This window comes from Hippopotamus amphibius, chromosome 1, assembly GCF_030028045.1.
Source record: "Hippopotamus amphibius kiboko isolate mHipAmp2 chromosome 1, mHipAmp2.hap2, whole genome shotgun sequence".
In the NCBI taxonomy this organism is placed as follows: Eukaryota; Metazoa; Chordata; class Mammalia; order Artiodactyla; family Hippopotamidae; genus Hippopotamus; species Hippopotamus amphibius.
Genome location: NC_080186.1, coordinates 179652729 through 179679982, shown reverse-complemented (window position 1 = coordinate 179679982; position 27254 = coordinate 179652729). Strand labels below are relative to the sequence as shown.

Genomic DNA, 27254 nt, shown 5'->3' with positions numbered 1-27254 from the left:
AACCTTAACCGTTATAAATTAATTTTGCCACTTTATTGCCTGTAATGCTCAGTAGAATAAATGCCCACATTGCTTATTATACAATTAGGAATTTAATTTTCTTCAGATTGTGCTTATTGTAACCAAACTCTATTCCATATTTAACTCTTAATAATAAGCATAACCCTGGTGTATCAGCTTTTGCTGCTGAAGAACCACCCTAAAACATTAGTAGCTTAAAATAGCCATGATTTATTTTGCTTATGAGTCTGTGAGCCAGCTGGACTGATAGCTGGATACCTTCATTTGTCTTTGGTCAGCTGGCAGGTTGACTGGATTCTGGATGACCTAGGATGGCCTTATTTACGTTTCTGGTGGATGGCAGACAGTTTGCAAGGCTGACAGGAAACTTTGGGATGACCAAAGACTTTGGGATGTGTCTCATCCTCCAGGAAGCAAGCCTAGACTATTAGCCTGGGTTCTCTAAAGAAATACAACCAATAGGGTGTGTGCGTGTGTGTTTATAGAAAGAGCCTTATTATAAGCAATTGGCTGACTTAATTATGGAGGCCGAGAAGTCTCAAGATCTTGTCAGCCAGCTGGAGACCCAGAAAAATGGATTGTTTAGTTCCAGTCTAAGTCCAAAGGCCTGACAACCAGGATAGCTAATAGTGTAAGTTCCAGTCTGAACGCCAACAGGCCTGAGACCCAAGAAGAGCCAGTGTTTCAGTTCTAGTCCCAAGGTAGGAAAAGACCAGTGTCCCAGCTTAATGCAGCCAGGCAGAAGTTCCCTCATACTCAGCCTTTTTGTTTTATTCAGGTCTTCAATTCATTGGAAAAGGCCCACTCACAATCAGGAAGGCAACCATCTTTACTCATTCTACCAGTTCTACCAATGTTTGACCAAATGTCTGGGCACCCCCTTGGCCCAGTCAAATGGACACATAAAATTAACCATTTCACCTGGGTTATTTCACATAATGCTTCCAGGGGTTTAAGGAGCAAGAGTAGAATTTACAAGGCCTTTAGAGAACTAGGTTCAGAAATAACACATCACTTCTGCTGCATCCTCTTGCCCAAAGCAAGTCACAGAATCAGCCCAAATTCAGTAAGTGGAGAAATAGACTCCACCTTTTGATTGGAAAAGCTAGAGAATATCATTTTTACAGTCTCCTGTATGTGGTCTTTGCTGTCTTCATTTGTATGATGCTATCTTTTATTTTAATTCATATCACGTCTTGATAATTGAAGGAAAAATAGCAATTAGATTTTAATCTGCACAAGAGAGTATCATGCTTCATCATTAGATCAAGAACCTAGCCTTTTTTTTTTTTTAAGCTCTTTATTGGAGTGTAATTGCTTTACACTGTCGTGCCAGTTTCTGCTGTACGACAAAGTGAATCAGCTGTATTTATACGTATGTCCCCATATCCCCTCCCTCCCGTGACTCCTTCCCACCCTCCCTATCTCACCCCTCTAAGTCATCACCAATCATCAAGTTGATCTCCCTGTAAGAACCTGGTACTTTAATAGTCTAGCCTACTTTCTTACCTAGATTAAGCTTCTCCCTCATCCTCAGATCTACTTCTGTTACTTCTCTTGTCATGCCATGTTTAGAGCCCTGTCTTCAGTACAAGTATTTGCCTTTCAGTTGCTGTCTTTCATATCTTCTTTCTCTAAAATTTCACTCTCTTCAAATTGTTTTCTGTAGTAACTTGACTATGTGGTAGCACATTCTTCAGTAATCTGTTCATAAGTGAACTGTCATTTATCAGGCTGGGCTTCATATTTTGGTTGAGGAAGGTGTAAGTTGAGTCTTAGAGGGCTTGCTTTTAATGCATGGCTCATTGAGCTGCTGAATAGCTAACATCTGTTCTCATTTGCCCTTAAAACAGAAATTAGGTAGCAGGTATGTGTTTTATAATTTCCACCAAAGTCCTCAGGTTTTGTTTGTTTGTGTGTATATTTTTAGTTTGTTTGTAGCGAGACCTCTCTAGATAGAAATGAATATTAAGGAGAAAAAGGAAATAGTTTATAAGGGCAAAATAGTTTTTTCATCTTTTTTAGAATGCTGATTATATTAGGTCTTGAAAAAAGCTACATTTTTTAAAAGTTATAAAGTAACTTTCTGTTGTTTTTTTTCCAGGTATATGTCATGCATACTTTAGCAGCTTCACTTTCTGCTTGTATTTATCAGTGCCTTTGTGGTAGTCATAACTACAGGTAAATATCTTCTTGTGAAACTTAACAATGTTTGCAGTAACTGATGAGGTTTGAGAATTTGTATGTTCTTGCTTTAGCAATGCTGTATACAGCAGTCCACTTTAAATAATGAAAAAAGCATATGGCTGAAGTGTTGAGTCCTTTTTTTCATTTTTGAAATTTTAGCATGTATCTTTATGGTAAATGCATCTCAAGTAAACTCTTCACAATGTAACTTATTTAGCAGCCTTTTATTGATCACTGTCTAATGCTAGACATTGTGATATACACTGGAATAGGGTTTTCTTCCTTAAGGTCAGTCTAGTTAGAGACAAACATATGAACTGATAAGTGATATGTAACATGACATCATACTTAAATAATATGTCCTATAAGATGATAGCTAGTAAAAGGCTTAGGGAGCACAGAGGAAGGAGTGACTAACTTGGAACTGAGAAAAATTTTACAGAGTAGTTGTTGTTTATGATTTTTCTCTTTATGTCCTAAGGTTTCACTATAATATACCTAGGCTTTTAAAACATATTGTTTGACACTGTGGGGTTCTATATCTTTTAGTTCTTTGAAATTCCCTTACTCTATTTCTTCAAATATTTTTTCTTCTCACTTCTCTTTCCTTATGTGATACAGATATTGGAACTTGTAGGTCCCTCTTATTTTTCTTATATCTCTCCTCTCAAATGATCCTTTTCTTTATTTTTCTTTATTTCTTTGCTTCATTTCAGGAGAAATCCTAGCTTCATTTTCCAGACACTAATTCATTCTTCAGCAATGTCGTGTCTTTTATTTAGCCTATTTGAGTTTGTTTTAGAAATTCTATCTTTCAATTTTAATATCTCTTTATTGATTTTAATAGCCACTTTTTAAAAAATAACTTACTGTCTTTATTTTTTATTCTTTTTAACCTCTCTGAGTATAAACCACTTTCCTTCTGGTAAGTCTTTGCTTCCTCAGGTGTAGGTATGTCGCTGAGTTTGTTTTCTCTTACATGATGTCAGCCTTCCTTTGTGTTGATTTTCGATTATCTGTATATCTCATGTGTTTGAATACTCCCAGGGGTCACCTCAGCATACTACTCTGGTTATGTATTCCTGTGATAGCTTCAGCTTGATTTCTTTGATCTTGGTGCTCCAAAAGTTCACTTCCTCATTATTGAGTATGGCTTTGTTTTCATCAACATATTTTTATCTTTCTTATCATTTCCATAGGGTTACTTTAGCAGGGGAGTTTTTTTGTTGTTGTTACTCTGCCATCTTGAAAATGGAAAGTAAAGCAAGAGAAACTATTTCCATATGCGTCAAAATGTTATGACTAAGACGATTGCCAGTTAGAGCAGATCTAAACCAATAAGTGTGCTGTATTTAAAGATTATGTTCATTTACTTAACACAATATAGGAATTACTGACAGGATTTAACAAATTTTTCATACCATTTTTCGTTTTTTTTTTTTTTTTTTTTAAGATTTATTTTATTACTTATTATTTTTTAGGGGGCTACATTGGATCTCCATTGCTGCACGTGGCCTTTCTTGTTGTGGCGGGCAGGGGCTACTCTTCTTCGTTGTGGTGTGAGGGTTTCTCATTGTGGTGGCTTCTCTTGTTGTGGAGCACAGCTCTGTCGCGGGCTTCAGTAGTTGCAGCACGTGAGCTCAGTAGTTGTGGCTTGTGGGCTCAAGAGTGCAGGCTCAGTAGTTGTGCCCCACTGGCTTAGTTGCTCTGCGACATGTGGAATCTTCCCAGCCCAGGGATCGAACCTGTGTCCCCTGCATTGGCAGGCAAATTCTTAACCACTGTGCCACCAGGGAAGCCCCATACCATTTTTCTTCATACTTGTTTCATAGTTTATGTCAAGCTGTAATTTACTTTGTTTATTGATCAGTTTATTTAGTTTTAGCTTAAAGTGTCATTTACTTAGAGAAGCTTACCCTGAATTCCCAAATTGTGTGAACTACTCCTCCCTTTTGCTTTCATATCACTATATGCATAGGTTTTGTCTTTAATAACAGTATGATAAAATTATTTGTGTCTGATTCCCCTACCAGAATATAAATTTCATGAGGACGGAAACCATGTTTTTCATTAAACACCTCTGGTGCATATACCTGCTATAACCCACCCTGGTGTAGGATAGACTAGCCATTAAATATCAAATTGAACTTAAACTGACTTTGTTTTCAACTCAGTAACCTTGTTTTAAATTTTGATATATAAGCTTGCTACTTGTGGTCAATAATGATTTAATTTTCTCATTTATACATATTTTATGTCTTTCAGTAAATATATTTAAAAGCTATATCTGTTTTAATTTAGAAAATTTAAAAGACACTTTGTTTTATTATAGTACTAGACTATAAAGTATAGTACTTAGATGTAAAGCAGTATAACTAATACACAAAATGTTGTATTTAAGGTACCTTAGATCTTAGATCTAAAACTTGGAAATATTACATGTGAAATTCATTTTAGATTATTGTGTGTTATTATTATTGTTTTATTATATTGTTATTATTGTAGGTCATTATAGATTGTTATTTGAATTTTTTTTCTCTTAGTTCATTTCAAACAAATCAGTTTACTGGGATGGTGTATCAGACAATACTGCTTCCCCATCGACATTCTTTGAAAACAGGAAGCTTAGATGAAGCCATAACTCCCAATACATCACCAGCTCAGTGGCCAGGTATAAATAATTTATATATGTATAAGTTTTTTCTTATTGAACTTAATCAGTTGAGGAAAAAGTAGGTTTGGTTTGGTTTTGCTGTATGATAATCATTGTTAAGTATTGGTAGAATTGATACTAGTTCGTTATTCACCAATTGTTGCAAATTATCCAGTTATGTAACATTAGTTTGTTCTTTATCATCATACTAAAATAGCTCAAATGTTTTGTTATATCACTTTTTATACTTTTGCTTTTGTTGTAATAGAAAAACATTTGTTATGGCAATTAAGTTTTATCTATCAGATTTGAATCAGATTAGAGATTTCCAAATTTTGTCTATCTTAAACAAATAGCTCAACATTTATGCATTAACTGCAGTAAGCTCTACTAGTCTGTGAATCTGTGAAAGAAAATATTTTAATCCTGATGCTGTGATGTTTTTTCAAAAATTAGAAAATTCAATTTTTTATTTACTAAATTTATTGTCAGTGGTAGCTAATGGTAGCTATGTTTGTTGTCTCTCCTAGGAATAACTTCTTTAATTCGACTTCTGAATTCTTCTGGGGAGGAAGCCCAGTCAGGGCTTACAGTCTTGCTCTGTGAGATTCTCACAGCAGTGTATCTTAGTCTCTTCATCCATGGCTTGGCAACACATTCTAGTAATGAACTATTTCGGATTGTGGCCCACCCTCTAAATGAAAAAATGTGGTCTGCTGTATTTGGTGGAGGTGCACATGTTCCCAGCAAAGAACAGACACACTCAAAAGCTTTACCTGGTTAGTTTTTAATCTGTTTTATTTTATTTTATTTTATTTTATTTTATTTTATTTTATTTTATTTTATTTATTTTTTAAGGCTACAGTTTTATTTATTCATCTGAATGATAACTTTTTTAAATGTAATTACATTTTAATTTATTCACAGAAAGTTCTGTTGCAGACCGTTTTCTTAAAGCATGAACAAATAGTTTTATGGTAAATATACAATATAAAGTTTCTGGTGTAATTATCAAACTTTAGAATACTAATGCACCAGTGATTAGAACTATCTAATGTGATTTAAAATCTTTTACTATTGAAATTTTCATTTATTTTGAAATATACTGTAACATTGGTTTTTGTTCTATCCCAAATACAGATTCTCTCTTCTTTCTTTGGCAGGAAGGTACTTTGCTATGCCTAGCCCCCACCAGGTAGTGGTATTCTCCATGGAATGTGTGGGCTTTTCCAAAGCTCTTTCAAGCATCAGTTCTCATAGCCCTCCCAGTCTTGCAGGCAAGATATTAGCTTTAGAAATAGGCTTTTACAGTTCAGCTTGCTTTGTGTTGTTTTGGAGGGGTTGGGATACAGTGGGTCAGTTTTAATTTGTTTGGCATTTAGAAAATTGAAAAGTTTCCATTAATCAAGTCATATTTTTGATTTAAAACAATGATTAGCATTTTAGAAAACAATCCCTACTTTTTTTTATTATGCTCTAAGTTCTTTGTTTTGATGTTTTCTATTCCTTAGACTTTAACATATTTTTAAATGTTTAGAAATAAAGAAATGTCAGTGCTAATCATGATAAATCAGACTATGGCTTGAAATGACTGGAAAAACATTTCAAATAAGGCTGCTTTATGTTCTGCATATTATGATTCCAGCCATTAGGGGTTTTGGATTTCTAAGTGTTCATAATACCATATAAAGTAAATATTTTAAACAACTGTATTACGTTTTCTTAACTTTCTAATGTTGAAACTATATGTATGATATTTATTTAAAGATTGAAACAAACTCTTTGACCTGAAAAGAATCTTCATGATGCTTCCTGCCTTTCTTGTGTGTTTTTTTTATTAGCCCATATGTGATAATCTTGGCTTTCAAATTTTCATCAGTATTTTAATTCCTGTAACATCTCCTTTCTAATTTTTAAAGAGTTATTTCCTGTACTTTATTTTTTATATGGATAAAAATAGAAAAAGACTAACTTATGAAACTCATGTTGGAATATATACTTAACTTCAGATATTTGAATTCATTTAAAGAAAAACTTCCAAAGTCTAAGAGGGAATACAATTTATGGGTCTACTGAGATTAAGGACTGTGATCTTGTTAATTGTAAAATGTTATAAAGAGATAAATTGAAATAGAATATCCACACACTTGTAAAAATTTAAAAATACATTTTTACTAACCAGTCAGCAAGTCTCAACTTCAGCAATTCCTGGAGCAGTTATGAACACAGATACATAAACAGTCTTATTCAAGGTCTAGGTTGTTCTTTGTTTAACTGTTCAGATTTAGCTGTTTGTAGTTACAAATATCATATAATAAACTCTATTCTCTATTTATTGAATCCTAAATAAAGTGAAAAAAATTATCTGTATATATATGTTTAACCTCTTGGATTGGGACATGGTAACCAGATAGTACAGGGTACTTAAAACATGTGGTTTACTTAGTGATGGGGCTGGATGTAGCCACATACAGGTTATGTGATGCTCATCTGTGTATAAGAACCCAGAAACTATTCTGAATGCAATCAGTGATGGATGTAACTGAAGGAGCATTTACAGAAAGCATAAATGATACGATTCGTAAGTTTGCTAACCAGAAAAAAGGAGTATGCTCATTTAATGATGAAGCCAAAGGCCTTCTGTTTCTAAAGCTGATTTAGTTTGTGGAGGAGCAAGTAGAAAAAGAAAAAAATAAGAAAACATAAAAAAGGGAAGAAATGAAGATAGTAGATAGCAAAGGCAGTAATAGTAATTGGAAGTAGCAGTCCTGTGAGGCAGATAAACTGACGGTTGGAGAGACAAAATCTGAGAACAGGAAATCAGCCAAGACAAAGGGACAAAGAGGGATGGCTTTCAGTGAGAGGTAGAGTTCTGAAATCTCAGTTTTTGAAGGCATTATTATGTTCTTTTTTTTTTTTAATAATTTTATTTATTTATTTATTATTTTTTTGGGGGTACACCAAGTTCAGTCATCTGTTTTTGTACACATATCCCCGTATTCCCTCCCTCCCTTGACTCCCTCCCACCCTCCCCCGAGTCCCCCCCACCCTCCCCGTCCCAGTCCTCTAAGGCATCTTCCATCCTCCAGTCGAACTCCCTTTGTTATACAACAACTTCCCACTGGCTATCTATTTCACAGTTGGTAGTATATATATGTCTGTGCTACTCTCTCGCTTCATCTCAGCTTCCCCTTCACCCCCGCCCCCTCCCAAACCTCGAGTTCTCCAGTCCATTCTCTGTATGTTGTTCTGAAAGCAACACAGCAGCTTGATAAATTTTAGGTTGTAAATAAGCAGCCCTGCATGTTTGAATTACTGTTGAACATAATCATGATGTCCGAAGAGTGTAATCGTGTTAGATAATATACAGTATACATTGTTGATCAAGGGAACAAAATGATGTGTTTTACAAAAGTTGATCTGAATTCAGCCAAAATTAATATATAGATGTATATAGATATATACTTAGTTTTTAGTGTTTAAATATGGCCAAATGAAAACTGACAAGTCTAGAATATTTCATCTTTCTGACAGCTGTTCAGTGTCACTGCATTATATACTGAAGATGAAATACATGCTTAAAACCCATAAATATCTATCTTTTAAAAAGTGTTTTCATAAACTTAGTGCTATGAGAGGATTTTAAAAGTCACCATTTGTTTTCCTTGTTTTGGTACAAATTCTGATTTTAATTTTCTTTGCAATAATGGTCTTATGAACTAAATTATTTTTCTCTCTACATGTCTGTTATATATTTAATGTACTTTTAGTGACATAAAACTTAAATATGATTTATGCTTTGTAATATAAGAAAATGGTAGATGATTTTTATTAGACTTTAGCTTAGCAGGTCAAAATTCTTAACGAAGATGTTAAAGTACATAAATCAGTAATTTATTTTTTAATTGAATTTAATTTACTTTGTGATTTCTGCATATGTTAATGAGGGATTTATTTTTTCTAATTAATTAAAACTATAATGTGGGTGTACGTTTATGGAGTTCTGAATTATTTTGTTATTATGGTTAATTTTTAAAGTAGACAATTAGCTAAGCAATAGCAATTTTTGAAAAGTTACTTTTTTTTCTGCTAACAGAAATCCATACTTTTGCTTTTTTATTGCATATTGTAAAGCAATACAAAATCTTTTATTTTAAGAATTTTTGTTGTGTTTCATAATATTTGTAGATATAAGAATTGTCATTATTCCTATGCATACTTTAGTTTTTCTTTACCTACTTTCTAGCTTCTTCATGCCCCTTATAATTCATAAGCTCTACCTATATCCAAGTTCCTTTTCATTTCTTTTTAATGGTGACTTTTTTCTTTTATTACTAGAACTTTCTTTTATTACTAGTAAAGTAGCCATTTATTACCGTAGTAATAGAACAGTAGAATCAGTCTGTATACAAGGAGTGGCACAGTTCTTGATATTTTATTATTAGCTTTTTTCAAAAACAAATGGTTAAGCACCCAGCAGCTATACAGTTTCTACTGGTGCCCCTAAGCTTCATGACCAGTTGAACTCAACATAATTTAAGCATAAAATTGCCTTAGGTCTTGCTGCAATTTGAGGCAAAAGAAGAGGGAGCATCTACCCTAATGACAAGCTTCAAACCATTTCTTGTTTGCTAGGAGCTATCACTGAGGTCTTTTTATTTGTAGCATTTCAGGTAACATAACATTCAGTACTGCGAACCTGTTTGCCATTTTTCCCCTATTGTCCTTGTTCATCAGAAATGTTTTGATAAGAAGTTTTATACTTCTGGAATTGAGTCTGTAATTTTAAACATTTCCCTTCAGTGTGGTTAATTCTTATTTTCATGTCATGTATCTGGGTTCACACATTGTACTTTCCAGTGTTTTTCTCTCTTAAAAAAGCTTTCTTATGTTTTGCTTTCAAAACTCTACTTTTTTATGACATAGCAAACTTGGTAAAGTCTATGAATTTAGCGTTATAAGTTTTATTTTTCCCTAACCGTCTGTGTTCACATCACATGCCTTCTAATAATCTAAAAACAAAACAAGCGGAATAGTAACAATGAAGTCAAATGATAGATTTATTTTAAAATATAGCATTACTTTTTTTTTTAATTAGCTGTGTTGGGTCTTTGTTGCTCTGCACATGGGCTTTCTCTGGTTGCTGAGAGTGGGGGCTACTCTTCATTGTGGTGCGTGGGCTCCTCATTGAGGTGGCTTGTCTTGTTGCTGAGCACGGGCTCTAGGCGCATGGGCTTCAGTAGTTGCAACACATGGGCTCGGTAGTTGTGGCTCATGGGCTCTAGAGCACAGGTTCAATAGTTGTGGCGCACAGGCTTAGTTGCTCCGAGGCATGTGGTATCTTCCTGGGGCAGGGCTCGAACCCATATCCCCTGCCTTGGCAGGCAGATTTTTAACCACTGTGCCACCTAGGAAGTCCCAGCATTAATTTTTTGACAGATAAAAAAATAACTTTATATTCTAAATTTTTTACTCATTGAGAATTTGGTTAAACCACTGTTTAAGTTTTAGAATGTATGTAAGTGTATGCAACAGATATATTAGGAATATGATTATTGATTCTCAATTGCTTATAAGATCAGAGAGAAAAAATTAAACATTGAATATGATGGTTCTTTTTAAAGTCATTTGAAAGATTACGTAGTAATCATACCACTTTTTAGCAGTCTCTTAGTATACTAATTTTACTCATCTTTATTTCATTTTTTCTGAAATAATTAAATTATTCTGTTAGACTCACCTTGGCTGTAGCTTGATATAATGCATGAGCATGCTGTCTATGCAAGCTGAGTAGCTTCAAGCAATAAAACAAAATTGTATTACAGCACAAATATTTGTATTCCTTTGGAAGGTAAGTAGCTTCTTGCTGGAACCATTGAAGGAAGGGTATTGGTGTTCTTTAATGTGGAGTTTTTTACCTATCTATTAGACTATGCCTATGTCCAGGAGATCCTTGTTTTTCTACTGGTGATTTGCATCTTGTGACTTAGTGTTGATTAAAGATTTGTATAACTTGTTTTTCTTTGCTGATGCCTTTAATATTCTAAGGTAAAATATTTAGAGAATATTGGCTAAGTGTTTAGAAGTTAAAACAATAAAGATTGCATTTTCTCTCTCTTCTTTGTTATTCCGTTGACTAGAAAATTCTATCTCCAAGCCATTTCTAAAAGTCTGAATCAATTTAGTAAGTAGTTGTGGTGGTTGAATTTTTTAATATTTTCAGTAAAAAATTAATAGTAGTTTTTAGTAGGTAAAAGGCCAAGTGGTTACTGAAGAACCTGATAAATGAGTTATTGCCTTTAATTACCATTGACGTCCCATGTTACTCTTCCCCTCCATGATATTCTTAAAAAACAAAATAAAAAGATGTAGATAATTTTCTGTCATGGTCTTAGCTAAATTATGAACTCATTTATAGGCAGATATTACATCCTATTACCTACATATTTCATAGGTAACTCAGCATTCACAGAGTAAGGGACAAGATGAGATAAAAACAAAGATTGCTATACGAGATGATTTTTGTCTCACTTCCTCCACTATTTTCTTACCTTTCTATCATAATAATCTCAGTTTTGTGTGTGTACTTATTTGTAGTTAACCTTAGGCCGTATGTAAAAATAGGTGAAATCAGTACAATGAAAATTGTGCTCCTTTTAGTAATACCTTATTTTGTTCCTATTAGTTTCTTCACTAGTGGAAGAAGGAGAGAAACAGAACAAACGTTTTAGGCCATCAAAAATGTCTTGCAGAGAATCTGCCTCAGTAACTTCTTCCTTACCACCAGTAAGCCAGGAGTCACTGATAGTTAAAGAGAAGTTTATTCCACCTGAGCTCAGTATCTGGGACTATTTCATTGCCAAGGTAATATAAGTGTTATCCAGATAATTATTTGTATAGTTAAAGAGAAATGAAAATGCTTAAAATAAGTGTAATTGTTGGTGTTTCCAAATGTTTTTTCACACTGGTTTAGAAAATTTTCATTTTATCAGGGTACATTATCACAAAATATACTGAAAATATTTTGGGCATATTTCAACCAGTTTTTAAGGCAATTCTTTTATAAATTATGACTTCTGCATCTTAAAACAATGTTCTTAGTAAGATGAAAAGATAGATTGGTTAGCACCTTAATGCTAATGTACTTGATAGTAATTCAGGAATCAAAACTGCCAGAAATCAAAGTGCCATGCATTTTCTAATTGCTTTTCTATACTCCAGGCAGTCCTGCGTTGTCCTGATATACACAGATTTCAGTTTTTAGTTAAATAACATCAGTCCCTCAACAACAATGTTCAGGTTTAAAGTTACCACAGTTTATTAAATGAGTAATCACGTACGGTACAAACTCATCTGCTAGCTCTTCAGTCCACAAATCACGTTGTAAATAACAGATGCACCTCATGATCAGTGACCAATCACAATAGTTCTTTCAAAGTCTGTCAGTGATTGATCATTTGGTACCTGTTTTTCAGTGTTCAGTTTATAGCAGACAGAAAAGCATGTAGTTGTCTTGCCTCCTTACCTCTCATAATAAATACAAGTGTCATTTTATAAAACCGGCTAATCAGAAGAGGGAATTGGCTGACAAAGATGAAAGTGCAACTGTGAAATGTAAAGTGACACTCCTGGAAGTAAAATTCAAATCAAATATAAATAAAGTTATAGAAAAATAGTTAGCTTTGGGAATATTGACATTGCTATCATTTGAGAGACTTTGGATGTATAGACAGAGGAGCTTAGTGAAGGCCAGTTTATCAACATAAATGAGGAAGGTGTGACAAAAGGAAGAAGATGTCCCAGAGATAGTGAAACTGGCAAAAAAAACTTTGCATTAAAAGAACTCTGGGTAATATTTCACAACATTGAAAGTCCAGAGTAAAAAGTTGGATACTGATACAGACTTAGAAAGGAGTATGACAATTTGCTAACGATTAGAAAAAATGCTTGCTTTGTATCTTGAGTTACAAAATTAGAAGAAGGCCAGCACTATTCAAAGTACTCTTGATAAATGTCTTACAAAGAAATAAAATACTTTAATTCTGACTGTTTCTAATTTTTTAATTACAGTATACTAAATAAATATTTTTACTTTTTTTTTTCATTTTCCTATACATTTATAGCTAAGAGTTTTTAGTGTTTTGACAAATTTTTTTAATGGTCACAGAATATTTGTAATTTTTCCGTTGGTTATTAAGATTGCTTTGCATGGTTTCAGCTTGCATCATCATTTTTATATTCCTGCACTACCATGCCAAGCAAGAACTGCCTATATCACCTGCTTCTCCTGTGATCAGCCAAATCCCTCACATTCTGAACTTCTGGATTTTCTCCTTATTTCCTTGTATTTGACACCTCACTGTTTCCTTATGACACCAATCTCTGAGTCCTCTTAAGCAGTGGATTTTATTTTTCTCATATTCTGCATGCTTCAGGGTAAAGGGCATTTATATCACCTTGTTTCACATTGTCTTTTGCAATCATTGATTCATTCAACAGATGTTTATTATGTACTTATATTGGAATGTCTTTATTTCATCTTCATTTTTAAAGCATAGTTACTTTTGCTGTGTATATGATTCTTGATTAGCAAGGTCTTCTTTAGTTTTCTTGTTCCTGAATCTGGTTAAAATTCTGGATGGTCTTCCCTTGCTCCAATATGTATCACAACCTCAGGGTAGTTGAGGTGTTAGCCTTCCCTCATTGTTTGCTGCTGAGAGTTCTTGTTTTTTACAATGCTGCTGGGCATGTAATTCTTTTTTTTTTTTAATTGAAGTTTAGCTGATTTACGTTGCGTTAATTTCTACTCCACAGCAGAATGATTCTGTTATATGTATATATACATTCATTTTCATATTTTTTCATTATGATTTATCACAGGATATTGAATATAGTCCCCTGTGCTATACAGTAGGACCTTGTTGTGTATCCATTCTCTATAGAATAGTTTGCATCTGCTAATCCCAAACTCCCAATCCCTACCCCACATCCCTCTTGGTGACCACAAGTCTGTTCTCTGTGTCTGTGAGTCTATTTCTGTTTTGTAGATAACGTTCATTTGTGTCATATTTTAGACTCCACGTATAAGTGATATCATATGGTATTTGTCTTTATCTTTCTGATTTACTACACTTCTTATGATAATCTCTAGGTCCATCCATGTTGCCACAAATGGCATTATTTCATTCTTTTTTATGGCTGAGTAGTAGTCCATTATATGTATTTACCACATCTTCTTTATCCATTCATCTGTTGATGGATAATTTAGGTTGTTTCCATGTCTCGGCTATTGTAAATGGTGCTGCAGTGAACATTGAGGTGCATGTATCTTTTTGAATTACAGTTTTCTCTGGATTTATGGGCGTGGAATTCTTATTAAAGTCAGCCCCCTCTGGCCAGGCAGCAGAGTTCTTTGTCCTCACAAACTGCTGACCCTGATAGAACAAATGGGCCACAGAGGGCAGGGGTTGGGCTAGGAGTAGCTCCTGGCCAAAATGCCAGATGCTCACTTTTACCAGAGATTCACTAGTTTTTCTTGAATAAATACTTGTCTATATGTTGTATGTATTTGATCATTTTCCAGTATCTTTTAATGGTTGTTTTTGACAACTTTTTCCAGTTTTATTACTGCTTTTGGGGAAGAGGACTTACCAAATTCCTCGCTCAGCTTTTCCAGAAGTTCTACCCTCCCTGCTATGTTTCTTTATTGGGCTTCTTTGGACCCAAAATTTTATGTTTCCTTTTCAAATTTCCCACACCTCTTTTCACCCTTGCTCTTAACTGATGACCTCATCTTATAAGTTGTTAAAAAAAAATAGAACCAGACAGAACTCTTTTGTCATTCTGTCATGAAGCCCTCATCTTATTCTCTCCTCTTGTTATTATCAAGGAAGCAGCCTTCCTATCAAAGACTCTAGTGCTATTCTGAATCCTGTCTTTGCTTTTCTTGTCTACTGTTCTCTCTTGGCTCTTCCCATCAGAACAGAAATGTGCTCTACTGTCTCCCAGCCTAAATCCTGCTTTGACCTCAAAGCTTTTTCCAACTCTTGTCCCATTTCTCTGCTTCCCGTCCTCATTCAGCTTTTCAAAACTGTAAACACATTATCTTTCTATTACCACAGGTCCCTTTCGTATTTACCCATTGTATGACTTCTGACACAACTACCCCACTGAAACTGCTGTTGTTGACATCAAAGGTTGAGATCAAGGTGGTATCTGGGTTATCAAATATAAGAAACTTCTTTATCATCATCTTATTTGACCTTTTAGCAGTATTCAACCCATGTGACCATTTCCTCCTTTTTGAATTACTTTTCTCTCTTATTATCTTGATACCAGTCTCTTCTAGTTTATTTCCTAACCTTACTATTTATTCCTTCATAGTCTTTTCTCTTCATCCTTCCTTTTCTACCTGATCTGTCAGTTTTAATCTTCTTCAAGATTTGGGCTTTTGGTATTTATTTTCTTCAATACTTCCCTCATCACAATCAAAGTCCTCCGGTTTTAGTAAATGGCATCTTCTTCCTTATAGTTGCTCAAGCCAGAAACCCAGAAATCATCTTTTCCCTCTCTTTCCCTTGCTCTCCAGATTGATCAGTAAATCTGTCAATGCTTTCCCCCAAATGTACTGTGAATGTATTATATCTCTCCATCTCCATCACTAACACCAAATCTAGACTGCCAGCTCTTGCCTTAGTTACTGATGTCTCCATTTCTACTCTTGCCATTTGAGTTTTCTCTCATAAGGCTGTGGTCATAGTAATATTCCTAAAGTATAAATCTCAATAACTGTCCTCTACTTAAAACTCATTAGTAGCATTCCATTATACTCTGTTGTACAAAAACCCTACCTGATCTGTCATCTGCTATTCTCTTCAACTTTTCTCCCAACCTTCAGCCAAACTTTTTTTTTTCATACCAAACTCTTTTCCCTTATTAAAGCCTTTTAACATACTATTTCTACTACCTAAAATACTTTTCTTCCCACTTGTTAGATGGCTTATTCCTTCTTGTCCTTCAGGTCTCACATAAATGACACTTTTCAAAGAGGCCTTTCATGATCAGCTTATCTCAACTCTTGTTAATATTTTTATCCCAGTGCTATTTTTTTCTTTATAACACAACTAAGTGCAATTTATATTTAGTTTTCTATTATTTGTTCTTTTTTTTCCACTAAAATAGAAGTTCTATAAGGGCAGTGACTATGTACATGTCATAAAATTTCTTATATTGGGTATACTTTTGACACATAGTGGATACTTAATAAATTTTTGTTGATTGGATGACTAAATAAGGGCATTGTGTAAAGTGATGTTGAAGGCATAGAAGCAGCCAAGTACTGGTTACTTTACTTTCTTATAATGAAGTACCCAAAAATGGGATAAATTGCTAATATTAGATTATATAATTGACTGTATTAAATCAGATAGTTGGATGATAAATTCTGTAACTTTCTTATTTTAGCCTTTTCTACCTGCTTCCCAAAGTAAAGCAGAATATGATTCAGAGGAGAGTCTGGAAAGTGATGATGAAGATGATGATGTTTTAGCTTCAGACTTCCATCTTCAAGAGCATTCTAATTCAAATTCATATAGGTATGGAATATTAAAAAAATTCAGGATGAATTTTGAAAATAATACATATGAAATTAATAGGCTGGTGAATTATAATCCAGTTTTCTTTAGTTGATATTGTTAAATTCCCTTCCTTAACAATAATTCCACAGCTACTTTTTGATTGTCTGTGAATGGACAATCTATACTTTTTTTCTTTTTTCTTTTTTAATTTATTTATTGACTGTGTTGGGTCTTCATTGCTGCATGTGGGCTTTCTCTAGTTGTGGCGAGTGGGGGCTACTCTTTGTTGTGGTGCATGGGTTTCTCATTGCGGTGGCTTCTCTTGTTGCAGAGCATGGGCTCTAGAGCACTATGGGCTCAGTAGTTGTGGCTCACTGGCTCTAGAGCACAGGCTCAGTAGTTGTGCATGGGCTTAGTTGCTCTGTGTCATGTGGGATCTTCCTGGACCAGGGCTCAAACCTGTGTCCCCTGCATTGGCGGGTGCATTCTTAACCACTGCGCCACCAGGGAAGTCCCTATAATTTTTTTCAGTTCTCATAAATCTTGCTATCAGATCATTCTGTGTCCTTTGCGCCCTATAATAAACAAACCCCATTGTTTTAGCCTAAAAGATCTAATGTCTTTTCAGTACACGAGTACTCAAAGATGTCAGTGATTACAGTCTTAAAAATGAATTCCACATATAAAAATCATAAATGTTCAAAACATTCACTCTCAAAGTTCCAACGATGCATTATTTTCCTTAGATGCATAAGTGATAATATGATAATGTTGTTTATATCGGAAAGGTGTATATATTTTATTATGACATGGTATGTTAATTGTGTGATAGGAAAATATAAATTTTCCGAAAAAAAACAAGTATACTAGGGAAAATGAAGTATTCCTTTATTGTAAAGAAGTATGTTTATGAGATTTTTTAAAATTAATTTTTATTGGAGAATAGTTGATTTAAAATGTTGTGTTTCTGCTGTACAGCAAAGGGAATCAGTTATACGTATACATATATCCACTCTATTTTAGAATCTTTTCCCATATAGGTCATTACAGAGTATTGAGTAGAGTTCCCTGTGCTAAACAGTAGGTTCTTATTAGCTATCTATTTTATATATAGTAGTGTGTATATGTCAATTTCAGTCTCCCAGTTTATCTATCCTCCCCTTTCCCCCTTGGTAACTTTTTTTTTCTTTTACATCTGTACCTTATTTCTGTTTTGTAAATAAGTTCATTTGTACCATTGTTTTAAATTCCACATATAAACAATATCATGATACTTGTCTTTCTCTGACTTACTTCACTCAGTATGAGAATCTCTAGATCCACACATGTTGCTGCAAATGGTATTATTTCATTCTTTTTTGTGGCTGAGTAATATTCCATTGTAGATATGTACCACATCTTCTTTATCCATTCTTCTGTTGATGGACATTGAGGTTGCTTCCATGTCCTGACTATTGTAAATAGTGCTGCAGTGAACATTAGGGTGCATGTATCTTTTAAAATGATGGTTTCCTCTGGATATATGCTCAGGAGTGGGATTGCAGGATCATATGGTAGCTCTGTTTTTGGTTTTTTAAGGAACCTCCATATTGTTCTCCATAGTGGCTGTACAAGTTTACATTCCCACCAACAGTGTAGGAGGGTTCCCTTTTCTCCATGCCCTCTTCAGCATTTGTTTGTAGTTTTTTTGATGATGGCTATTTTGACTGGTGTGAGATGATACCTCATTGTAGTTTTGATTTGCATTTCTCTAATAATTAGTGATGTTGAGCATCTTCTCATGTGCTTTTTGATCATCTGTATGTCATCTTTGGAGTAATGTCAATTTAGATCTTCCACCCATTTTTTGATTGGGTTGTTTTTTGTTTGATATTGAGCTGCATGGGCTCTTTATATATTTTGGATGTTAATCCCTTCTCCGTCACTTAGTTTGCAGATATTTTCTCCCATTCCTTGGGTTATCTTTTTGTTTTGTTTATGGTTTCCTTTGCTGTGCAAAAGCTTTTAAGTTTAATTAGGTCCCATTTGCTCATTTTGCTTTTATTTTCACTACTCTTAGAGGTGGATCAAAAAGATCTTCCTGTGATTTATGTCAGTGTCCTGCCTATGTTTTCCTCTAAGAGTTTTATAGTAACCGGTGTTACATTTAGGTCTTTAATTGATTTTGAGTTTATTTTTGTGCATGGTGTTAGGGAGTGTTCTAATTTCTTTCTTTTACATTTAGCTGTCCAGTTTTCCCAGTACCATTTATTGAGGAGACTGTCTTTTGTCCATTGTATATCTTTGCCTCCTTTGTCATAGATTAGGTGACCATAGGTATGTGGGTTTATCTCTGGGCTTTCTGTCCTGTTGCATTGATCTATATTTCTGTCTCTGTGCCAGTACCATACTGTTTTGGTTACTGTAGCTTTGTAGTACAGTCTGAAGTCAGGGAGCATGATGCCTCCAGCTCCATTTTTCTTTCTCAAGATTGCTCTGGCTATTCGAGGTCTTTTGTGTTTCCATACAAGTTGTAAAAAATTTTTTTTCTAATTCTATGAAAAATGCTGTTGGTAATTTGAAAGGATTGCATTGAATCAGTAGATTACTTTGGGTAGTATAGTCATTTTGACAATATTGATTCTTCCAATCCAAGAACATGGTGTATCTCTCCATCTGTTTGGGTCATCTTTGATTTTTTTTCATCAGTATCCTATAGCTTTCTGAGTACACATCTTTTGCCTCCTTAGGTAGGCTTATTCCTAGGTATTTTATTCTCTTTGATGCGATGGTAAATGGGATTGTTTCCTTAATTTCTCTTTCTGATCTTTCATTGCTAGTGTATAGGAATGCAAGAGATTTCTTTGTATTAATTTTCTATCCTGCAACTTTACCACATTCATTGATGAGCTCTATTAGTTTTCTGGTGGCATCTTTAGGATTTTCTATGTATAGTATCATGTCATCTGCAGACAGTGACACTTTTACTTCTTTTCCAATTTGTATTCCTTTTATTTCTTTGTCTTCTCTGATTGCCATGGCTAGAACTTCCAAAACTGTTGAATAAAAGTCATGAGAATGGACATCCTTGTCTTGTTCCTGATCTTAGAGGAAATGCTTTCAGTTTTTCACCATTGAGTATGATGTTAGCTGTGGGTTTGTCATATATGACCTTTATTATGTCGAGGTATGTTCCCTCTATGCCCCTTTCTGGAGAGTTTTGTTTCGTTTTTTGTTTTTTTAATTAATTTATTTCTTTATTTATTGACTGCATTGAGTTTTTGTTGCTGCACACAGGCTTTTTCTAGTTGTGGCGAGCGGGGGCTACTCTTCATTGTGGTGCACAGGCTCCCCATTGCAGTGGCTTTTCTTGTTATGGTGCACAGGCTCTAGGCACGTGGGCTTCAGTAGTTGTGGCACATGACCTCAACAGTTGTGGCTCACGGGTCCTAGAGCGCAGGCTCAATAGTGTGGGGCACAAGCTTAGTTGCTCTGCAGCATGTGGGATCTTCCTGGAGTAGGACTCAAACCCGTGTCCTCTGCAGTGGCAGGCAGATCCTTAACCACTGCACCACCTAGGAAGTCCCTGGAGAATTTTTGTCATAAATCAGTGTTGAATTATTTTATCAAAAGATTTTTCTGCATCTATTGAGATGATCATATGGTTTTTATTTTTCACTTTGTTGATGTGGTGTATCACATTGATTGATTTACATATATTGAAGAATCCTTGCATCCCTGACATAAATCCCACTTGACCGTGGTGTATGAGCCTTTTAATGTGTTGTTGGATTCGATTTGCTAGTATTTTGTTGAGGATTTTTGCATTTGTGCTCATCAGTGATATTGGCCTGTAATTTTATTTTTTTGTGATATCTTGTCTGGTGTTGGTATCGGTATGAGATTTTTACTTGCTGGTGTACTGTGTTTTTTTCCCCTGATTTTGTTTTTTGAATATATGAAATGTTTACATGGCTCAAAAGTCAATCTGTGTAACTCAACAACAAAATAACCCAGATAACCCAATTAAAAAATAGGCAAATGCATTGAACAGACATATTTTTCAAATAAGCACATGAAAAGATACTCACTATCACAAATTATTAAGGAAATGCTAATCAAAACCACAATGACAGATCCCCTCACACCCATTAGATTGGCTGCTATCAAAAAAAAGAGAAAATAACGATGTTGGCAAGGATGTAGAGAAATTGAAATCCTTGTGTACTGTTGGTAGGAGTGCAAACTGGTGCAACCACTGTGGAAAACAGTATGACAGTTCCTCAGAAATTAAAAGCAGAACCGTGGGCGACTATCCTGGTGGCATAGTGGTTAAGGATCCACCTGCCAGTGCAGGGGACACAGGTTCGATTCCTGATCTGGGAAGATCCCACATGCTGCAGAGCAACTAAGCCTGCGTGCCGCAACAACTGAGCCTGCGCTCTAGAGCCTGCGAGCCACAACTACTGAGCCCACATGCCACAACTACTAAAGCCCACACGCCTAAACCCATGCTCCACAACAAGAGAAGCCACTGGAATGAGAAGCCCATGCACTACAATGAGGAGTAGCCCCCACTTGCCACAACTAGGGAAAGCCTGTGCATAGCAACGAAGACCCAGTGCAGCCAAAAAATAATAATGATAATAATAAAATAAATAAAATAAAATAATTAAAAAAACAAACAAATAGTAGAACCATGAGACCCAGCAATTTCCCTTTTGGATATATACCACAAGAAATTGAAAGCGGGGTGTTGAACTGGTAATAGTACACTCATATTCATAATAGTCAAGGGATAATTGCAACCCAGGTATCTGTTAACAGATTGAATGCAGTAAACAATGTGGTATATACATAGAGTAAAACATTATTTGGCCTTTAAAAGGATGGAAATTCTAACATATGCTACAGTATGGATGAATCTTGAGGACATTTTGCTGGGTAAAATAAACCAGGCACAGAAAGACAAATACTTGTATGATGCCACTTATGTAAGATACCTAGAGTAGTCAAATTTATAGAGACAGAAAGTAGAATGGTGGTTGCCTCGTGCTGGGAGAAGGGGGAAATGGGGAGTTATTGTTGAATGGTTATAGAGTTTCAGTTTTTGAAGATGAAAAGAATTCTGGAAGTAGATGGTAGTGATGGCTGCACAACAATATGAATATACTTAATGTCACTGAACTGTACACTTAAAAGTAGTTAAGATGTTATGTGTATTTTACCACAATTAAGAGTAATAAAAAACCAGTACTCTAAGAAATAAGTTTTTTGCTTGAAAAAAGAAGCCAAAATATCTTTTTTTAAATCAGAAAAGGAGGGACTTGGGCTTCCTAGGTGGCGCAGTGGTTGAGAATCTGCCTGCCAATGCAGGAGACACGGGTTCGATCCCTGCTCCAGGAAGATCCCACATGCCGCGGAGCAACTAAGCCTGTATGCCACAACTATTGAGCCAGTGCTTTAGAGCCTGTGATCCACAACTATTGAGCCCATGTGCTGCAACTACTGAAGCCCACGTGTCTAGAGCCCGTGCTCCACAACAAGAGAAGCCACCGCAATGGGGAGCCCGTGCACCACAATGAAGAGTAGCCTCCACTCGCCACAACTAGAGAAAGCCTGGGTGCAGCAATGAGGACCCAGTGCAGCCAGCCAATCAATCAATCAATCAATCAATCAATAAAGGAAATCTGTATTAAAATATAAAATCTGAAGTCTCATGTCTCTTCCACCCAAGTTCTCCTCTACACCCTCTACAAATACTTATTTTTATTAGTCTCTGGTTTATCCTTCTGTTTTCAAAAGTAAGAGTGTGTGTGTGTGTCTTTTTTTGTGTGTAAAATCTTATTTCCACTGCCTTCTTACACAGAAGGTAGCAGGTAGCATACTATATACAATGTTTATAACTTTCTACTTGTTAATATATGCTGGGGTTCACTCCATTTCAACATTTACAGATCTCTTTTTATTCTCTTTTATGGCTACCCTAAGATATTCCACGATTCGAAGTTAGTTATTCACCCATTACTCTCCTAGTGGGTAATTGGGTTGTTTCTGCTCTTTTGCTATTGTATATAATGCTGACATAAGTAACTGCATGCACATCTTGTTTTGTTTTTGTGGAGATATATCTTCAGGGTAGATTCCTAGTAGTGAGTTGTTGGGACAAAGAGTGGTGTAGTCGTCTCAATCCCTAAGTTAATTTTTAACAGATCTACTGTTGCTTCATTTTTAGTTGGTCATTGATGCGTTTGGCAATGGTGCAGTTGGTGCTCAACAATTTGAAGACTTTCTATCCCTTTGCAGGTCATGATCTTGCAGGTAATAAATAGCTTAACATGAACTTAGATTGCCATTGCTTTTGATTGATTTATTTTGTATTTTTTTTTCAAGTAGTGGAGAAAAAGTTTAGTAACTTTTATTGTAGAAGATTGGATTCTTTTAACCAAAGCAACCATCTATAAATGGGTCTATCATATTGTTAGGTGCTCTTAGGAGGACAGGGTCCAAGAAAGCAGGGAAGTTGAAGCTGATGTGATTGACTGTGTAGAGACTGCATTTATAGCTCTAGCCAAGGTGTTGGGGATTTAATAGTTGTAGACACATAGGAAACTAAACAAAAGCAAAAATTTAGTAATTATTAACTACGAGGGAGGAGAAGTTGTATAGGAAAGAAAGGGGCATGATAGTATACCAAGTAATTCAGCTGTGATCTGTATCTGTATATATATAACAAGGTAGACACTAAAATACCAATTTAACTAAAAAGTATTATGGACTATATTGGGATGATGGAGAGAGGGGAAGTTTATTCTCATATTTCAAAGTAGTAAATCAGTAGATCATTTCTAAAAGTGAAAAAAATCGAAAATTCACAATAAACATATTGTGTAGATTTTTGAAGGTAAATAGCAGGAAGAGCTAAAAGTTGAAAGTGGGATCAGGATTCAGGAGAAGGGAAGTATAGAACTGGAAAGTGCAACACTTTCCAGTTTTGTAATAAGTATTTTACTTTTTTTACCTTGTGTATTTTAATTTTCAAAAGAAGTCTATTTATATGCTGTACATAAATTGGGCTGCTACAGAAGTTTAAAGCAATTAATTTTCCTCCCAGACATATTTTTATAATATTCAGGTACATTTTTTCATGTGAAATTAAAGACAAAAGAAGTAATTGCTATAGCAGTTATTTCAATCACAAGTCACAAATGTTATTTCAAGTTCTAGAAGTAAAGGTATGATGTAATTTTGACCTAGATTGTCCTTTTTTCTGTTGTCCTAGACCAGTAATTACGTTGAAATGCTGTACAGATTTATGACATTCTTCTTTTCAGTCCTCTAGATTTCTTTTCCCACCTCTCCTTCACATCTCCTCTGCCAGAATGTGTGTTTATTTCTTATTTCGGTCATTCTTAACATTGATATAGCATTTTACTTTGGAGGATAAATGTGGGTCAATTTTATTTTCTCTTTTTAGAGCTTCCAGTTAGTTCACCACTTTGTCATGCCATTCTAAAAACTCTTCAGTGTTGGGAACAAGTTCTTCTCCGACGACTTGAAATCCATGGGGGGCCACCGCAAAACTATATCGCAAGTCATACCTCTGAAGAGAGTGTGTCTGCAGGTCCTGCAATTCTCCGCCACAAAGCTTTACTGGAACCTACAAACACTCCTTTCAAGTAGGTTTTTATATGAACACTGTTCTAATAAGAGTTTTACTAAATCAGAATGTTGTCAGGTGGTGTTTAAGAAAAATATTTTAGTACTTCTGTGTTTAATATGATGTTATAGGCTCATATCTGTGTCTCTGTGTGATGCATATTATAGTCCAGATGTTAGCAAACATTTCTTGCAAAGGTTCATATAGAAAATATTTTAGGCTTTGCTGGCCCTACAATCCTTGTTGCAGCTGTTCTGTTTTGCCATTGTAGAGTGAAAGCAACCATAAACAGTAAATGAGTGGGCATGGCTGTGATCCAATAAACTTTTTTTTATTTTATATTGGAATATAGTTGATTAACAATGATGTGTTAGTTATAGGTGTACAGCAAAGTGATTCACTTATACCCATACAAGTCTCCATTCTTTCTAAAATTCTTTTCCTATTTAGGTTATTACAGAATATTGAGACAGGTTCCCTTAGCTATACAGTAGGTCCTTGTTGATTATCTATTCTAAATATAGTAATGTCAGTAAACTTTATTTTTGAATATGAAAGGTAGGCTGGATTTGAGCTGTGGGCCAGTGTTTCCCGACACCTGCTCTGGAGCAGAGCTATTTGGAACAGCTACTTAGCAAACTGTTTTGCTGTACGTGAGGAGATAAAGCATTTGCACCAAAATGTAAATCAATTCAGTGCTTGCTTCGTTAAGAAAGTTTTACTACCAAAAATATTAAGTGAACTAAACAGTGTATTTTGTGGCTTAGTGACATAGTTGATTTACATTCTTTCACAGGCTCTTGCCTCATTGCACATAAGTAACAGACTTCATGGTCCATTATGTGTTCACAAACACTTTGAGTAACTTTGCTTCTAGATCTTTTCTAGGAAGCATACCTCTTTTGTTAGATCTCATGTTCTTAGGTTCAGGTCAGCAAACTGCAACCCGTGAGGCCAAATCCACCCCTCCTGCATTGTAAATAAAGCTTTATGTGTTACAGCCACACCCTTTCATTTTAATATTACCTATGGTTGCTTTCCCACTTCAGTGGTGAAGTTAAATGGTTGTGGGAAGGAGACCATACGGGCTACAAAGCCTGAAATATTTACCATCTCTTCTTTTAAGAAAGAGTTTGCTGATTGCTACCCTAGATGCTGTGGTCTGATTCTAGTTAATTTATTATTATAAACGTTCATATAGCAGCAAGGAAATATAGTCAGATTAACCAGAAATCTCTGAAGTGTATGATGAAATATATTTTCTCTCTGTAGATCTAAACACCATCTGGCACTGTCTGTGAAGAGACTTTGGCAGTACTTGGTGAAGCAGGAAGAAATTCAGGAAACCTTTATCAGAAATATATTCACAAAGAAAAGGTGTCTAAATGAGGTCTGTATAAATTAAAACTTGTTTGCTATTTTATCATTAGTCTTTTGTATTTTCAACTCTAAAGAATAACTTGCATTTTAGAGACTTTTAAAAAACGGATTTTTTATATCAGAAACATGTATTATGTGGTTAATGCATAGAAAAGGGATAGAGAGGGTCAGTATTTTCCTAGCCAGTTTAATTTAAAGTAACTAATTCATATGTATTTGGGACTTTTTCTTTCCCAAAAAGATATCATTGGACTTAAAATTCTGTATCTTGTTCCCTGGTTTTGAGTTATCATGATTACCATTTTAAGAGACAAAGTGGAAATTTCTCATCATTTTCCTGTGATAAAGTTTATCTTAGAAGTTTCATTGAAACTGAAAACATTTCAAATACGTACATTTTCTTTTTTTTTTGTATTGATTATACTTCTTAGTAAAATTTTACAAACTCAAATTAATTTATAATTGTACTGCAATTGGTTGATTTTACCTGATGTTATCATCATATTATCATCTCATTTAGTTCAGTGCTAGTAATAAGTCCAGTTTGATGATAAGGGGAACTTGCACTGGAATATAAATTAACATATTGCTTCCTTCTTTGAAATACTTTTGCTATTAAAAAGTATTGGATGAGCTAAACAGTGGGCTTAGTGATGTAGTTAATTCCTTATCTTCTCATGGATCAGTAATAAAGAGTTCAAGACTGGTGGCTGGTTTGTGGATCACACTTTGACAAGCACTGAACTGATCTAAAAGCAAGCTTTGTAGTTTTTGAAGTGGGAGGAAAAAAGGAAGATATTTCAGTTGGAAAAATAAGGAAATAGAATGGCTTCTTAATAGACAAGTTAGCAAAAAGCAAGATGGCACCTAACCTTATTGAAAAAGGAAAATTACATATATCTCGACTCTCAGTTTAAGAACTAATTTATAAGAGGCAACTGCATGTGTTGTTATTTACTATTAGCCTCATTATGTAAATATATTTGAATTAGCCAAGTCAGGAAACAAAACATAGCGTTCTTGCTAACTTCGAAGATTTTTGACACGTGTACCTTATAAAACATTGAAATCTAGGCAAACAGTAGATACAAATAGATATAATACATATTAGTATATTTCTTTTTAACCTTATGTGAGATATATCTTAAATATTTAGCATATGAGTTACCTTTAAAACAATTTAAGAAAATTTCTGGATAAATAAAATTAAAAATGAATGTGCTGGATAAGAGTGTCAGAGTAATTAGAATATGTTTACTGGTGAGGTAATTGTTTCTTATTTTAAGTATACCTTTGCCTAAAATAATTTATTACAAGTTAAAGCATCCTGATAATGGTATGTAAAGCACTGCTGCATTCTGTATAAAAAGCATGTTTACTGTGCTTGTTATTACTTCTTTGATTTCTTTGATGCAATTGTATGAATTGGCATAGTAACTTCAAGTACAAAATCATTTATTAAAAACCATTTCCATATTTGATTAATATAGTTGTGAAAATAAAAAATTTCTCCACTGCTGATATATTTAGTGCATTTGGGAAATGAAATCATTCTCAAAACAAACAAAACAAAAAACTAGTTTACCACTAGGTCATCTAGTTGAATCAGGAAATAGAATCATTGAGGGAATAGAGAAGCATAACCAAGCCAGAATGCATAAGGAAGGATAATGGATAAATGAGTACAACTATACCTGTTAAATTCCTCTGCTGTTTTATTTTCAGTTTTCTTAGGAATTTCATTATATCTTAAAATTTTAGTTATTTTTGTATTGTAATTATTTTAATCAAAAGAATG

At 34.6% G+C, this 27254-nt stretch overlaps 1 protein-coding gene across 9 annotated transcripts in view; it reads left to right on the top strand.

Moving 5' to 3' along the window:
• DMXL1 (Dmx like 1) overlaps positions 1-27254 on the top strand; it is a 140500-nt gene that overhangs the window by 69792 nt on the left and 43454 nt on the right. For 8 of the 9 annotated variants that reach the window (XR_009053985.1, XR_009053986.1, XM_057736921.1 and 5 more), the window contains exons 26-33: positions 2126-2202; positions 4752-4879; positions 5392-5640; positions 11547-11725; positions 16325-16455; positions 22652-22737; positions 23894-24095; positions 25349-25466. Coding sequence is in view for 7 of the 9 variants with exons in the window: in XM_057736921.1 (XP_057592904.1) it covers positions 2126-2202; positions 4752-4879; positions 5392-5640; positions 11547-11725; positions 16325-16455; positions 22652-22737; positions 23894-24095; positions 25349-25466 (1170 nt within the window). In the remaining 2 variants the exon portion in view is untranslated. Of the gene's footprint in view, positions 1-2125; positions 2203-4751; positions 4880-5391; positions 5641-6024; positions 6139-11546; positions 11726-16324; positions 16456-22651; positions 22738-23893; positions 24096-25348; positions 25467-27254 lie in introns of all 9 variants that reach the window. The other variant, XM_057736948.1, reaches the window with a different exon arrangement.